Genomic DNA, 16715 nt, shown 5'->3' on the forward strand with positions numbered 1-16715 from the left:
GCTGAAAGACTCCAGCAGTTTGATTTTAAAAAAAATAAATAATGTGACGCTTTGCTGATCCCTGTGAGGGAATATCTCTGTTTTCTGAGAGGGATTCAGTCTAACGGCTGACACTGACGCGCGAGCGTCTCTGGAGAGGACCGACGGCGTCACTGTGACTGTCTGAAGCGGAGTTGCATTACAGCGGAGACACACTGTCCAAACTGTCTGTGGCGTTTGCGAGACTTCATGCGTCTCCCTGGATCTCCGATTCTACTCACTCTGGCTCTGAATGTTGCGGGATAATAATCTGATGGAATCATCATCCGTCGTTCAGATTTCACAATCACAAGTCAAAGGCCAAGAAAAAAAAACGTGTGGAGGATGCAACATTTATTTCGTGATCGTTTTTCTCTCTCGAAGGAGGTTTTAAAGCAGGACACAGGGTTAGATTATTTAGGGCCGGGCGGGTTGTTTAAATCCTCTAAATCTGCTACTAAAGATGCATCAAAATGTATTTATTTTCAGATTATTTTGCAAAAGAAATCAGATGTTTTTTTTGGTTGCGCAGTACACTGAGAAAGTAACACAAAAATAACACTGTAAAGTCTATTTTTAACCTTGTGTGTTGTGTATTTTGAGAATTCACAGATGAAATGTTTGAAATTTTATTTTATGTGTGGGGAAAAAAATAACACTGGAGAACTGTTACCATCTCATAAAATGGATTTCTGTGTTACCCGAGCTGGATTTAATTCCCGCTGATTATATTTGTTTTGAAGGGACAAAAAAAAAAAAGAAGCTGTCAAAACTGACGCATTGGGATGTTTGGTTTAGTGAACACTTACAAAATGAAGAGTCAGCTTTCTAAAAAACGCATTTTATGGATAATAGAGTTAAACTGTTGATGTGAATACGTCGTACACATGCACCAACTGAAACCAAATCCTCAGTTTCGACATTTATGTGCCTGTATGAATCTCACTCAGCGGAGCTACGGTGCATCATGGGGTCAAATTATGTGTCTGACATCTCAGAAAAAACACTTTTGATATAAACTGCACTATACTATCTCTGTTTTTTGGGGGGGATGCAAATACACCCCTGCTATCAAGTAACTGTCATTATTTCTTTTCTTCTTGTTTTTGATGGGACACATGCTGTAAAATCTGATAAACTGATTTTAGGGAAAAAATAATCTCAGAAACCGAGTGCCTTGAAAAATGAAAGTAAATATAACCATTAATCTTAATTTATACAGACTTTATATCTAATTGTTAAGTTTACTTGAAAGGTTATCATTGCAACTTATAAATGACAATTGAATTTTTTAAAATTATTTTTTCAAAGTTTTATCAACTTCTGTAAACCAAGTCAGTCTGACTTAACTGAAAAAAGAAGATTATTAACCAACTTAGATAAATAAAAATAAATTAAATAATAAATTAAAATATCATTAAATAAATGAAATAATAACTGCAATCAGTAACACATAAATAAATGATTTTTTTTATTTTTATTAAGCTCGTTTAACACAACTGCAGCTGAAATTGAGTTGGGAAAACTTGGAAAATCCTTTTTTGGAAGTTTTCAATACAGTGTTGATCATGAAAAAAAGGATTTCACCAAAGATGAAGTTTAGAGATCTGCGAAATCTGTTTTGTTTACATGTTCAGCAATATACAAATATGACTGACTAGTTTGCAGCAGCAGAATACAGATATATAGCTCAGTGAACTCAATTTACTTAAGTTGCTAAAACCTAGAAATATTAATTTAACAAAACTTGTCATTTTTAAGTTGCAAATTGCATTGTAAATTTAACAATTAGATCAAATTTAAACATAATTTAAGTAGATTAACTTACAGATTGTTTTTCAAGGCAGTCAGTTTTTTGCAGGAAGGATCAGCGACTGCTGTGCTCGTGTTACATCGTGTATTATGCCGTTTACTTTTTAATTTACACACTTAAAAAAAAAAAAGAATGTATTTCTCAAGTCAATCACAAATGCTTTATTTAATTCAACTATGCCTTTTTATTATTTCACTCGAGGGGTTTAACAGATGAAAACTTGGCAGTTCTATTTCCAATAAACTGGACAAGCAAACAAAGGATCATCGTGTCGAGCATTTCTCATTCCAAAATGCGCTTCATCCACTTTGAAAAAAAAAAATCTATATTTGTATGAATCTGCTCTTTCAAACCAGTTACATTTTTTTTTTTTTTTGTAAACAGACGTCTAAAAACGACAAATAAGAACACGTCGCCGTGATTGTTTTTCAGCAAGTGGATATCTCATTTTGGAACAGAACTCTTCGTATTTTTTCGCCACCAAATCAGGTCTCCGGGTAAATGACATCCACACTTCTCTCTCTACTTGTACTCTGCTACAGGTTTACATCAGTCAGGATTTCCACTGTATGAGGCTACATAGATAGCAGCTGTTGGTTTGCTCTCTTTAATATCAGTGTAGACTTGTTAGTGTGCGCTGAGAAGTTAGTTTGTTTTTTGTATCCTATTCACTACAACCTGAGATGGACGATGTAATCTATTCTTGATTAAAATTCTCTGAAGACCCAATTACACTCCTGATAAATAAATACATTATTATTCACAATAATGAGACATGTAGTAATTCACAGTACTCAGCGGAGAAAAAGCAGGAGGAGGAGGAGGAGGAGGGAGGAAGGGAGGGGTATATGGTACAATTGTAGACTCATTCAGATACATATCTTTGTCAGCCGATTATACAAACACAAGTTGTGCCTCTATATTTACAAATCCGGTACATTCCTATCCCACCGCAGCAGGCACAGTCAAGTAATAATGACATTTACAGGAAGATGGGCCCGAGCACGCAGAGGCGAGCAACCCCCAAAAAAACTACACATTATCTTCCTTTTCTACACACACTTCTGTGCGTCAATCGAAGTTACAGTTAAAGTTTCACTACAGTTAAATGGACTGCATTCATAAAGCCATTTTTTAAAGTCTTAACGACCATTTAAAGCGCTTTACAACACAAGCAAATTTACCCATTCACACACTGGCTCAAGGCAAGTGAGATTTAAGACGTTTTAATGCCGCTCGGAAAGAAATTTAAAAGAAAAAACATGCCCAAATGTTTTTTTTTTTGACTTGCGATAAGGAAGAACTAGTGTTCGTTGGCCAGTTTTCTTTTCGATTTTGTTTCGCACCCTGCCTCAATTCCCATCATGCTGTGTTTTTGCATAAAATACAAGCTTCTCATGCATTGGTTTGTATCAGACTTTTTCAATTATTTTGATATTTCAAACAGCAATGGCATCAAAGAATGATTTGTAAAAATCGTTTTAAGATGAGAGATTTATTTAAGACATTTTAATACCAATTAAGGCTTTATTTTAATGTCTTTTAAGCAGGGTTGCAGCGATATAACGGTTTTAAGGTATACAGTAATATGAAAGTTAACGATTATCATACTTTGTACATTTGCTTATCCATATTTTCATCTCATGTTGTTGCAACCTTACTTTCAAGATCACGAAATCCACAGGGAAAGTTTTTTGATGTCATAATATTATACGTTTTAAAGGTTGTTTTAAAGGCTGTAATACAGTAAAACTATGTAATTTTATGAACTTAGCAGACTGTTCTAGCTGTTCTATTATTTTTCTTTACCCACGTAGTCATTATATCCACATTACCCCAAATATCTCATTGTGTAAATATTTTGTGAAAGCATTTTGTTGGAGAAATATTGTGATGTATGATTTTTCAAGTGTTGCCACTTCTTTTTGGTTCTTTTCTGCATGTTTTGCTCTTTTAAAGGATGTATTTCTTTTATTTTGGAAACAGTTTGCTCTGTCCTGACAAAAAAAAAAAAAAAAAAGACTGTGAAGCACCATGCACCCCAACTTTTTTGCTCCTAAATGACTTTTCTCTGTTAAATATTTTGCAAAAACGACGCACTGACACGTGATAAAAGGACTTAAACTTTGGCCACTTTGGGGCTGTCACCAGTTCAGTTTCCATTCACAAAGTTTAACCAAATTTCCATAAAATCTGCAAAAAGAAAATTCAAGCAATCCCAGATTTTAAAGAGCAGGATTTCTCTTTCCTACAACTACCATCATGCTCTGCAGTGTAGTATTTGGGCGCTCCAACCTCCTCGTGCTCGGGGCCCCGCAAGCCAGAGAGAACGCGACCCTCCCGGACACATTTCACGACAACAGGAGCTGAGCAAGACAGAAGGAAATCAGCATTTCGGTGACTGTGAGGGAAAGAAACGGAGAGAGAAAGAGAGAGAGATGGCAGGAGGAGGAACAGAAGGGGGCGGCTGTGATGGACGTGTAGTAAAAAGGGACATTTTGAGCAAAGGCTGGCGCTTGGGAAGGAGGGGGGCAAGCAGACACAGGTTGAACACGCTGCAAACATCATAGCCCTGGCCTGTGTTTCCCACAGATACACACCAGCCAGCAGGGCAGCAGGTCACTGCTACCAGTTAGCAGAACAAAGGCATCAGCTTGCACCACTCTACAGTCAGCTGTCACTGTAAATGGCTGAAAAATACGGTGGCCCGAAAGTGTCAAAACAACACAACGTTTCAGAAAACGCTGCAACGTATCAGAAAATGCTACATTTCCCAGAATAAAAGGACATTTTCCAAAACAAAAAAATTCCCTAAAACACGATGGCATTTCCCAAAAACTGCACATTTCAGAAAACAAAATAACATTTCCCAATTTGAGTACAACATCTGTTGTTGCATTTTAGAATCAGAAATACTTTATTGATCCCAGTGGGGGGAAAATTGTGTTTTGGGAAATGGTTGTTTTTTTTAATGTTTTGGGAAATGTTTAAGTGTTTTGGGATATGTAGTGCTTTGAGAAATGTTATTTTCTTTTCTGAAATGTTTTGGAAAATTTCGTAGTGTTTTGGGAAATGTTATTTTTGTTTTCTGAAATGTCTTGTTTTAGAGATTTTTTTTTTTTTAATGTAGTGTTTTTGGAATTTTTTTATGTTTTGTTTTGGCAAATGTTAAAGTGTTTTGGGATATGTAGTGTTTTAAGAAATGTTATTTTGTTTTGGAAAATTTCACTGTTTTGGGAAATGTTTTGTTTTGGGTTTTTTTTTCTTTCCTGAAATGTTTTTTTTGGGAAATGTAATTTTTGTTTTCTGAATTCTTGTTTTTTTTTGTTTTTTTTTTTTTATTTTTTTACTTTTTCTGTTACTGTGGAAAATATTATCTTGTTTTCTGACGTGTTTATTTTTTCTGGAAATGTGGCATTTTGGGATATGTAGTTTTTTTTGTTTTTTTTTTAGGAAATGTTACTTTGTTTTGGAAAATGTAGTGTTTTTCTTAAATGTTGAATTGTTTTGACCCTCAGAGCCACCATAGATAAGAGTACAAAACAGATGTCTGGTTTTAGACGACAGGTGGTCAGAAAATGTCTTGTTTGGGCTGCGTCCCACCTCACTGGTATATTTCCTGCGTGTCCCTGCCTCGTCCGTGTGTATCTATGGCCACCGTAGTGCAAACATCATGTGTGTCGTGCTAAAGAAACAAACATGATCCGAGCACTACGCTGGTTTAGCGAAACTGAGCGGTCTAAAATATCAGGCACATTTTTTTAAACTTCTCCTTTGTCGCGACCGTTCAAGTTTTGCTACGATAAATCTGGCAGCACCAATATTAGCCTCTGTGGTCAAACTCTCGGCCGGCAAGGAAACCAGCGGCCTTTTTTTTTTCTTTTTTTTCCTTTTAAATCAATGGAAGGCATATTTTATATATCAAGAGAAATAACTACAGATAGAAAAAGAGATATGTCCGTGGAAAGGCGCCATGGTATAATACGATGAAATAAAATTGAGTCTGTCCTTTCGCCCTTTTCCTCCCAAAAAACAGGAACATAACCAGCACTAAAGGTAGAAGAAAGCGATGAAATGTTAGCTGCAGACCCGCGCACGGGGCTGCAGGACTCTCACGTTGTAGTCGTCTGAGGAGGAGAGGCAGTGGGAAGCGCTTTTTCAACAAGATAAGGACATCAGAGAGAGCTTAGCTGGCATGCTGAAGGCATTTTTCTTTTTTTTCTTTTTTGGAGCAGAAGGGTTTCCTAGGAAATGTTTTCTGATTTTGTTGATTTTTGAGGGGGGCGGGGGCTGCCGTGGGCCGTCAGAAGCTCTCGGGCTCCTCCAGGAGGCAGGGCTGGGTGGACAGAGGCACGAGGGACGGGGACAGGCTTCGGAGGCCCACCCCGGAGCGGAAGTTGAGGTCCGGGGCGGGGAGTAAGGGCTTAAGGATGCTGACGAGGCAGAAGGCAGAGCCGCTGTTGGGGATGAAGTTGACCTTGTTGCGGTCGGGACACAAGAACGGAGGGATCTCCTGCAGAGGTTTGGGCCTGTAAACACACACACACACACACACACACATACACACACACACACACACACACGCGCGCGTTTAGTCTTCATAACAAGAGCACTAATACAAATCAATGCGTCACATTTACAAGGAAAGTTGAATTTTTGTTGGGGAAAGTTAATTAATCCATTTGATGCTTTATATGAGTCAAAATAAACTGTGTGCACCCAGAAGCTCAGTTGGTAGAGCGGGCACCCCATGTGTAGCAGCCGTGGGTTCGATCCCAACCTCTGCCCTTTGCTGCACGTCATCCGCTCTCTTAAACCGTCCAATCAATGGCCCAAAAATTAGCAAGAAATTAGTTGTTATTAGTTAGAAAGTGCTAAAAAGTGATCTAATACCTAATTATAAGAACTATAGTTTCCTGAATGTTTTCCCTAATTTTTGATGATATCTAAGATTTCCAGGTTATTTTTTGGTCACTTTGACTCATTTTTTTGTGCATTTTCTTGCCAAGTTGCTCATTGTGTTTTTTTAACTCATGTTTTCAAGAGAAGCCAAACCAATTCTCCCAGGTTTAAATGCTCCTGAGAGACGCCTGAACGCCTCACAGGCAGACTGGTGACGGTCCAGGTGTTAAAGGGTTAATCTGGATATTTTATGATGCTCTACTCACATGGTCTCCTCAGACACTTTGACCTTCTCGCAGCCCTCTGGAGGTTCTCTCTTGAACATGTAGCTGTTGTTGGGTCGAGGAGAGGCGGCGTATTTGGGCAGCGGGGAGCAGGGTCCGAGCTCTGAGGACAGGCACGGAGGTCAAAGGTCAGGGTCAGCTGGACTCGTGTGCAATATACATTTGCTATAATATATAGTTTGTGTGCGTTCGTCACCTTTGTCCTCGTAGGGGCTGCCTCCGCCCGTGTCGTTGAGGACGGTGAGGTAGGAGGGCGAGATGGAGTCGGGACGGCTACTGCAGTTGCTATGGTTACCACTCAGGCCGCCCCCTGAGGGAGTCTGCGTGTCGATGCTGCGGGTGCTGCTGCTGCGCTGTGGGGGGACGGGAGGGGGCGCGCGGTGTCCATCTGGGACATCCTGTGGCTGTGGCGCAAACACACACTGATGAGGTCACAATAACAGCGTTGCACCGAGGGGTTAATCCTCAAACACTGTAAAATATGACGCTGTGATTTTACTTTTAAAGTGATGGTGTGTAAATACTAAAAAAAAAAGACGTTAGTCGGAGGAACTTACAACGATGGTCTCGTCCTTTTCAGGGGTGTCCCGGATGATGATGCGTTCGATCTCCTGGTTAAGGCCCTCCACGCTGTTGCGGAAACGAGGCGCAGATGACTTGGATATCGGGATGGGTATCAGGATCGTCTTGGGCATAGGCGACTGCAAACACACACACACACACACACGGAGACATGCAGTTAATACAGATTCTGCATCGAGCATTTTGCTTTAGCTGCAGGGAGCAGAAAAATATAAATGCATGCATCATATTTCTCCGCCCACACGTGAAAAATTACAGCATCCAAGTATCCATAAATCATAAATACTGAATAAGCCACAGAAACAGGAGACTCGGGATCATTAACAGGCGACAAACACTACACACACTATGAGAAAAACCCAATTTTTATAGAATTAAAAACTTTCAATGTCCCACACACTGCAAGAAATTAGTAAAAGGTGACCAAAAAACAAAAGAAATAAATACCCCAGTATATCGTTATATTGCCCACGTCTACATTTGATTACTAGTAATATAAAAGTTGCCCTTTTTTAAAGATTCTGTTGTTTTGCGATCAACAGAGGGCACATTTTGGAAACTCTTCATGGTACTTTGCACGTGTTCCTGCTGCTGGCGGCTTTTCGTGTTCCTCAATGAGCTCGTCTAAAGATGTTGTGCATAAAAACTGCAAGATAACTCAGACAGTCCTCTTTTCTCTGTCTCATGAGGACACCCAGAAAGCAGGACAGGCTGCGCTCCAGAAGACGCCAGGAGCCACACACACACACACGTGCACACACACACACCCTCAAACACACTGTCTCTGCTGATCACCTGCGACTGGATGATGGTGTGACTGCCATTGAAAGGGGACTTGCGCTCTTTATCCCTCCGATGGCGACTGCTGCGTTTGCTGCGCTGGAGCTGCTGACGCAATTTGGCAATCTGGAGAGGTTCACACACACACATACACACACACAGGCACTGTAATGCAGACATATCGATGTATGCAGATTAGTTAATTGTCAATTTTCCATTGGTTGTTTATGAAATTAGGAAAGAAACTGACCTCCTTGAGCTGATCGGTGCTCCCACAGGAGGCCGAGCGTTTGTGAGAGCCCCTCCTCCTCTCATCTGCCCAGGCCCTGGGGGTCTGACACACACACACACACACACACACACACACACACACACACACACGCTGTTTAGAGCAAAATATCAAACGTACAAAGCACAAAACAGCTAAAAAAACTAACAAAAAACAGACCTGTATTTCATAATCTATAGATAATACAAATAATCCATAGATTCTTCATTATATAAGGCCAGTCATACCATCCTAAAACCTACTGTATAATGTGCTTCTGTCATTAAATGTGTCAGAGTACCCACAATGCAGCTAAGACTGTTGTCACAAGTCAGTGGTGTAATGTAACTAAGTACGTTTGCTAAAGTACTGTATTTAATTACAAATTTGAAGTTCTTTGAGTATTGACAGCTTTAGTTACTTTACAAATTAAGATTTTTGCTTAAAAAAAACATAACGAGAGTTTATAAAATATGATGTTTTGGTATTAATTTAACAGTATATACAAGTAAAGCTGCAAAAATGAGCTGATCACAGAAAATTATATTACAACTACTTAGATTAACATTATTAAAGCATTTTTTATTTCTTCTTTTTTCTTTTTATAATTTATTGTTATGGGGGTGTTTTTTTCATTTTTTTCTAAAATAATAATGGCTTTCCCCCTATTTTATTTAGATATTTGAGTTTAGATTTTATTTGTTTTTTTTTTTTTTTTTTTTTTAATCTTTTTTTTTTTAAGAATCTTGTGTTCTGGGGTGTTTTCTCTATTTGTTTTTAAACAAATGTTTTGGGATGTTTTTTCCCTGCTTTTTTTCTTTTTATAATTCATTTTTTTCTAAAATAATAATGGGTTTCCACCTATTATATTACTATTTATTAGAAATTTGATTTTAAATTTTATTTGGGTTTTTTTTTTAGGGCTTTTTTTTATTTATTTATTTTTATTTTTTTAAGAATCTTGTGTTCTGGGATGTTTTCTCTATTTGTTTTTAAACAATTGTGAGTGTTGGGATGTTTTTTCCCTGCTTTTTTCTTTTATAATTTTGGGTGTTTTTTTTCTTTTTAGAATTCTAGATTTTTTTTGTATGTGGTCATTTTTTTTATTTTAGAATGTCTTTCTGTACTGGGTACTTTTAATTAAAATATTTTAAGTGCATTTTCCTGAGAATACTTACTTTTACTCAAGCAATATTTTCAATGTAGTAAGTTTACTTGTAACATCATTTTTACAGGTTAGTATTAGTACTTTTACTTGAATAACGGATCTGAATACTTCCTCCATCACTGTTATAAGTACATTGTTATGGATTTTATACACCAACAGAAATATCTCAGGGCTTCTGTTTGACCTTAGTCTGCCTCAAAGTCAGTCTGTGACTGCGCAACACAGCACTGTGATGATGATGATGATGATGCAACCATCTGCAATCTTTGTACTGATTGCCCGTTTCATAAACGTTTGATGAAGGAACCAGTGCGATAGTAACTTCCTGGTTGGCCTACAAAAATACATCATCCCTTCACCACTCTATTGGGGAACAGACATCAGTGTTTAGTGTCCCTTCTGCGGTTTGTTATGAATCAATGCCAAAAATAAATTAATAATGATAATATTATTATTAATATAATAATATCTTTCATACTCCTGCGACTACAGCTACTAATTATTATTATTATTAGTTTATTGTAAGGAACAAAACTTAAGGTAAAGCTGTTAATATTTAATTTTTCTATATAAAATAACTGAATTGGCAGAACAAAAAAAGTGAAATTTATAGATGACTTATTAAAAAGTATTGGTTTGGTAACATTAAACCTTCATTGTGGAATTAAGCTCTTTCTTTAGTTAAAACTATTGTAGTCTAAGAAAATCAGAAAGGTGTAATGAAAAATAAATATAATAATAATAATAATAAGAAGAATACTCCGTTATAATAATAATAATAATAATAATAATAATAATAATAATAATAATAATAATAATGATAAAATAATAATAATAATAATAATAATAATAATAATAATAATAATAATAATAATAATAATAATAATAATAATAATAATAATACTTTTCTGCCGGTTTTGAATGAATGCCATCTGCTGGACAGTCTGTGAAATTACACCCAAACACGCTGACATTGAACTTACATTGTGGAATTAAATTTTTTCTTCTGTGGTTGAAACTATTGTAATCTAAGGAAATCAGAAAGGAATAATATTATTTTATTTATTTATTTGAGTAAATTGAATTTTTTAAGGCAGCCTGCAGACCGTAGCGAATTGGGCGGGGCGGTTTGTGTTAACAGCTGTTCCGTCGTCCACGCGGGGGCAACAGAAAGCAGAGGAATCAGCTTATTTTCACATCTAAACCCTTTAATTGGGGGATTATTTCGACCAAACCAGAGTTACGTGTTGTTTAAACGGTCGAATAACTAACTTAACAACTAAAAAGAGTGACCAACGCTGGTGAGTTTTATTTAATTTCTGTAACGTTTTAAAGTGTGTACCATGAATTAACGAGGCAATTAAGCTCACGTGTTAGCTGGGTGAAACGGAAACACGAATTCAGACTGTGCATAAATGTATTTTTCTGTTTAACATGGAAAAATGTGTAAGAATACTACGTTTTTTCGACAGTTTTTTTTGGGGGGGGGGGGGGTGGGGCCGGTGTTGTGTCGAAAGCTGGTCCCTCGTCAGTACTTGCACTTCCACACAACAGCAGCTGGGTTGGCTCCACTTTGTGTTTATTGCTAATTAGCAAATGTTGACATGCTAACAGACTAAACTAAAATGGACATGCTAACCATTATACCGGCCAAATAGCATCATGTTAGCATGCTAATGTTAGCATGAATGCACCCCTGTGGTGAAGTGGTGAGTCGCGGAAGTCCGTTAGCCTTTTAGCAGCTACGGTTCTCTCGTCTAAAAGTCTGTGGGTTTTATGAATGGGTTTTCGGTAAAATGCCCTAAATAAGGTCTGTGGTTAACACGGGCTAAAGATATTTCAACGTTTTGTTCTGCAACATAAAATATTTTGGCTTAAACCCGCTTTTTGAACTTTTAAGGTTTTATTCGTCTTAAAAGAGGCGGTTGCTAACAAGTGGCTAATTGGGCTACAGTGTTTGTCGGGGACGTTAGACGTCATCACAGCGGACACACAAACTCATTGAACCCACTTGTCAACTGTGACAGCTTTACAGACTCGCACTCAAACTTGTAGATTTATCTGTTTGTAATATTTTTCGATCGTGTTTTTACAGTGTTTTTACAGTCTTTGTCATTGTGACGTTTAAGTCGTGCGTCCACGATGTAGTTCGTGTATAGCCTAACAATAGCTTTTTGCTTCTGGTGATTTCATTTACGCTTCAAAACTCACAAAAGTGGTATTTATCAGTCAGCTTATTTTTGGCGATAACCGAAAATCCCATAAGGTTTTTGATGAGGGAACCAGTGCGATGCTTACTTCCTGGTTGGCTTACAAAAATATCCCTTCAGCACTCTATAAAGCTACGAACCTCTAAATCTGCATTTCAACGCCTCTGGTTCCCTCATTTAAATGTCAATGCTTTAAAATCCTTACATATGGTCTGTGGTAAACATAAGCTTAAGGGACTTTCACGTTTTATTCTACAACATAAAATACATCAGTAAATACGCCATCGTGAACTTTAAAACTCGTATGTGTCGTAAAAAAGACAAGTGTAAGTGGCTTCATGAAACTACAGAAGGTCATCACGCCGAATATGCGGCCTTAGCGTGGTTAGCTTTAGCCTAGCATTATCTTTTACTTATGGCAATTGCATCCTTCCAAAATTCTCACAAGCATAAGTCTAATTTGATTCAAATACAGGGGTCCTATTTTACTCTTTTTACTATGTAGTTTAAATGATTAAATTCCACAGAGAATATTTTAAAATGTGTACATGATTAACCTCTGTTTAGAAACTAGTTTTTTCTTGTTCAGATAGAAGTAATAAATAATCCTTGTTGGAGTTTTTCTTTTCTTTGTACATGCATTTTCATTATTTATATGTTTTCTGTGCATATAAACAAACTCATGCACCACCCACCTAAACATCACCCCAAACACAGACAGAAACGCCCTGCAGCACTCACCTGCGTCGCTTTGTCCCTCATGTAGGGAGATTGTTGGTGCTGGCTGTCGTCCTGAGGCCAGGGACCTGTCAGGTGAGAGCCAGCGAGCGCGCCCTGTGAGGGCCACAGCTGGACGCGATGGCGGGTAACCGAGAGGAGAATGAGGAGCAGAGCGCTCAGAGGGAGAGGAGGGGGACGGCGGAGGACGCGGAGGAGAACCGCAGGAAGATGCGGGAGGTTAAGGCCACGGATGCAGTCTGAGGAGGAGAGAGAGAGGAGCCGAGGTGAGTGTGCCGGTAAACAAGTTATTTGTCAACACATGGTAAACACATCAACAAATCAACAGACACACAGCTGGCCTGCAGGATAAGCTCATGACTGTCTTACTCTGTCTGTCTAGGTTTGTGTGTGTGGGCGCGTGTGTGTCTATGAGAGTGTGTTGCCAGATTGATGTTAATCCGTCCCGTGCTGGGCAGAGCGGATATGCCCCCCTCTGGTCTCACACAGCCCCCTGGTTAATGGCATTAAAACAGCTTAAAGCAGAGGGGTGGGGGTGGAGAGGGGGCACTGAGGGCAGGTGCTGGTTTCTGCCCGACTGACCCTGATCCAGAGCTGGAGACACTTGTTTTTCATGGGTGCACTGACACCCGGGTACCAGCGAGCATCAGCAAATTCTGATCGGCGTATCCCAACAAAAGGGTTAAAGGAAACACGTGTAACTTTTGCAGCAGTAAGTCCGGCTGTAATAAGTGCAGGATAACGATAAATGCTTAAACTGGACTTGAGCAAAACTTGGTTAAGGACTTAATTCCAGATGTCTGCAACAAGTTTAATAAATATCCATCAAAGACGATTTGAGTTATGGCCATTTCCTGCTCAGCCTCGCCCTTTGCGAAGGTTTTTGATTGATGTTTTTTGACTGATCTTGCTTATTTAAAGTAGAAATTTGTAACCCAGTCCAGTTTTTCCCTTTATTGATAGGACAGGTTAAGACGGACAGAAAAGGTGGGCGAGAGAAGGGCTAATGAGATGCAGAAAAGGGCCACAAGCTGTATTTGAACCTGGGTTCCTGCAGAAGCCTCAGGTATATGGGGCACACTAAATATCTAATCTGCACATGTTCAAAAGCTTCTTCTCTTTTGGGGCTTTAACGCTAATTAATATCATTTACTATTGCAGCAATGCAGCATATACCAAGCTGCACATGCACACATTTTAATGGATGCACGGCACCTTGCAGGACAGAGAAAGCTTTTATTTTTTTCAGCGTGGGCGCTCCCAGCATGAACTTAAAAGCTCTCCAATCCTAATAACAACACACTGTACCTGCTGCTTGTATCCATGAGTACAAACACACAGCATTGACTGGCAGCGCGGGTCCAGGAGCTAAATTTGGCAGGGGCCTTGACCAGCGCGCACCACTGTTGCTAGGGAACGGGGCCGACTGATCTTCATTAACACACAGCCGCGCTTGCTTGCTTTTGTGTGTGTGTGTGTGTGTGTGTGTGTGTGTGTAAACAGGGGTTTGGGCATCAGCAGTCTGCTAGCAAAATGCTCAGGCTTCTTTATTTTGACTGCTGCTTTTCCTGTCTGTACACACAAACCAGCCCACTATAACATACTGGAGGCTGACAGCAACAATAGCACTGGGAACTGTAGTAGTAGCAGTTGTGGTACTACATGTTACTCTTCAGCTTTTTTTTGAAGGAGCCACTGAGGTCACTTCAAACCAGATAAGCTCATAACACAAGACAGACCTAATTGATTAGCCTAAAGCAAAAGTGGGACAGCCAGCGTGCACAGAAATCAATATGTGCAGCATGGAAATCTTCTGTTTTCTCCATTTTTTAGTTAGTGTATAAAATATCATAAAATAGGGAAAAATACCACAATCATATTTTCCTAAATCCCAAATGTATGCATGTAAGTAGCTGATTTTGTAAAAAAAACAAAAAAACAAAAAACAAACAAAAAAATAGAGTTTAATATTTATTATGTAGTGGAATAGTGGAAAAAAAACAGCAAATACTCACAATTTTGTCACTTCTGCTTGACAAATTATAAAATGTAAAAGTTTAATTTTCTGTTTATTGATAATTCATTGATATAGATCTACTTCAGTCATCTACTTTTGCACTTAATTGACATAGGAATAAAAAACATCCTAAAACTAAGAAAAAAAAACAAAAACAGAAAACATTAAAAATAGAAAAAAAACACCCCCCCTCAAAATTATATTAAAAAAATATTTTTTTTTAAAAAAGTCAAAATTAGAAAAAAAACAAATAAAATAAAAAAAAAAATTTGATTGATGACTTGAAATTATTTTAAAACAACATAAAATAAACGTGTGAAAAAATGCTTTAATAACAGTCGATTAATTTTAACTGTTTGGACATCTGATTTTTAAAACTGATGTTTTAATGCAAAAATGTGAATTTGTAATGTATCTGAAGCGGTCAGACAAATGTAGCAAAGCATAAAGTACAATATTTCCCTCTGAAATGTAGTGGAGTAAAAGTATAAAGTGACACGAAAAAGAAAACAGGAACGTAAAGTACCTCAAATCTGCCCTTCAGCACAGTACTTGAGTAAATGTACTCAGTTACATTCCACCACTGCATGTACAGGGTAATGTAGGCCAATTTTGTTTACTATGAGACACGCAGCCATCCCTCCCTCGCACATATCATCACCTTCATCATCAAAACACGCTGCATGCTAGCGCACACGTCCACATGTCAGAGGAGCATCAGAAATGTAAAAAGATAAAAAAAAAAACACTCACCTGCAGAAATGTGATCCCGCCGCGCCGCATGCAGGGGGGCATGGAGCTCGTGAGCACCTCAGCCCCTGTTGATATTCACTACTGGAAGATGCTAAAGAGGCGATGGGATCAGACTGGGCGAAGGGACGACGGCGCAGGCTACGAGCGAGGACAGCCCTCTTGGATACGAACAGGCAGACATAGAAAAAGACACGAGCACGTCTCCGCGGGTGTAGTAGTGAAGCGGTAGGTGTCAAAATGGGCGTTGCTGTGTTCGCACCCTGCCTCCTCGTCGTCGTGGATGGATGTTTTTCTCTCCGGTTGATGCGGCACGACGGCTTGAAGCAAGCGAGCCCAAAAAACGCTCTGCGATGCAAAAAAACCCCCCAAAAAAACAATCAGCGTAAAAAAGAGGAAGGTGCGTTTTGCGCAAAGTGGAGCTCGCGAGGTGTCTGGAAAAGGTGGAAAAAAATAACGGACAGAAAAATACAGAGGGGATAGAGAGAAGAAGGCGGTGATGCTGGGCTAGCCTCGGTTGACACGACGGGAGAGAGGGACCAGTGTGAAGCACGGCGGAGGAAACAACATAACTTCCGGATGTGTTTTTCAAAGTAAAACTTCCATTCTGTTGAGTTTTTATTTCCATGTAAGAAATTTCAATTTCAAAGCTTCTGGTTTACCGTGGGTTGTGGTAATTTACTTAAATGTGTTCTTAAAAATGCATGACTAAAGCGGCTCGTTGAATTACATAGCGAACAATGTAACGGATAACAGCTAATCTTATTTTGTTTTTTTAATTAGGCAAACTGCCTTTTTAGGTAATTACAGTGACCTGTGCATCGAAGAAGATACTAATCTGTGGTCTGGTCTGTTTTGATATGGTTGCTTAACTTAGGGATGGTTGCAACAACTTACTGCAACCATCCCCACCATATCTGCCATGACCGAACACCGCGTGCTGGGTAGACACACTGATTTGGACACATGCTCACTATGTCACTTTGGAGTCAACAAAACAATGATTCAAATTAAGTATGTTTTTTAAATTCATACAGGAAGGTCAGGATTGTCTTCTGTCTTTTTTTTCTGGGGCAGAAGGTGTAATGCAGCATATATCGTGTAAATGTCATCACTCTAGTATGTTTCTGATTTGGGAAATAACAGTTGTTGCAACCATCCAATGTAATCATTACAAATCTCCCC

The 16715-nt window shown here is 38.7% G+C and overlaps 1 protein-coding gene across 1 annotated transcript; it reads right to left on the bottom strand.

Annotated features, from left to right (window-relative positions):
• Nucleotides 1-5258: 5258 nt before the first annotated feature.
• fam117ba (family with sequence similarity 117 member Ba) lies at nucleotides 5259-16454 on the bottom strand. The gene is made up of 9 exons (XM_042512822.1): nucleotides 16428-16454; nucleotides 15616-15691; nucleotides 12767-13002; nucleotides 8630-8713; nucleotides 8395-8505; nucleotides 7575-7718; nucleotides 7214-7421; nucleotides 7000-7120; nucleotides 5259-6360 (listed from the first exon to the last, which is right to left on the bottom strand). The coding sequence occupies exons 1-9, from the start codon at nucleotides 16452-16454 to the stop codon at nucleotides 6135-6137; spliced, it is 1233 nt and encodes a 410-aa protein (XP_042368756.1). The 3' UTR covers nucleotides 5259-6134.
• Nucleotides 16455-16715: the final 261 nt, after the last annotated feature.

This window comes from Plectropomus leopardus, chromosome 24, assembly GCF_008729295.1.
Source record: "Plectropomus leopardus isolate mb chromosome 24, YSFRI_Pleo_2.0, whole genome shotgun sequence".
NCBI lineage: Eukaryota > Metazoa > Chordata > Actinopteri > Perciformes > Serranidae > Plectropomus > Plectropomus leopardus.

Excerpts from the sequence above, each read along its gene's own strand:
- fam117ba (XM_042512822.1), bottom strand. The coding sequence starts at position 16,454 with ATGGCAGATATGGTGGGGATGGTTGCA. Across the intron at positions 7,422-7,574 it reads AAAAGGACGAGACCATCGTT|CCACAGGATGTCCCAGATGG; the intron begins GTAAGTTCCTCC and ends TTTGCGCCACAG. Across the intron at positions 7,121-7,213 it reads CAGCCCCTACGAGGACAAAG|AGCTCGGACCCTGCTCCCCG; the intron begins GTGACGAACGCA and ends GCCTGTCCTCAG.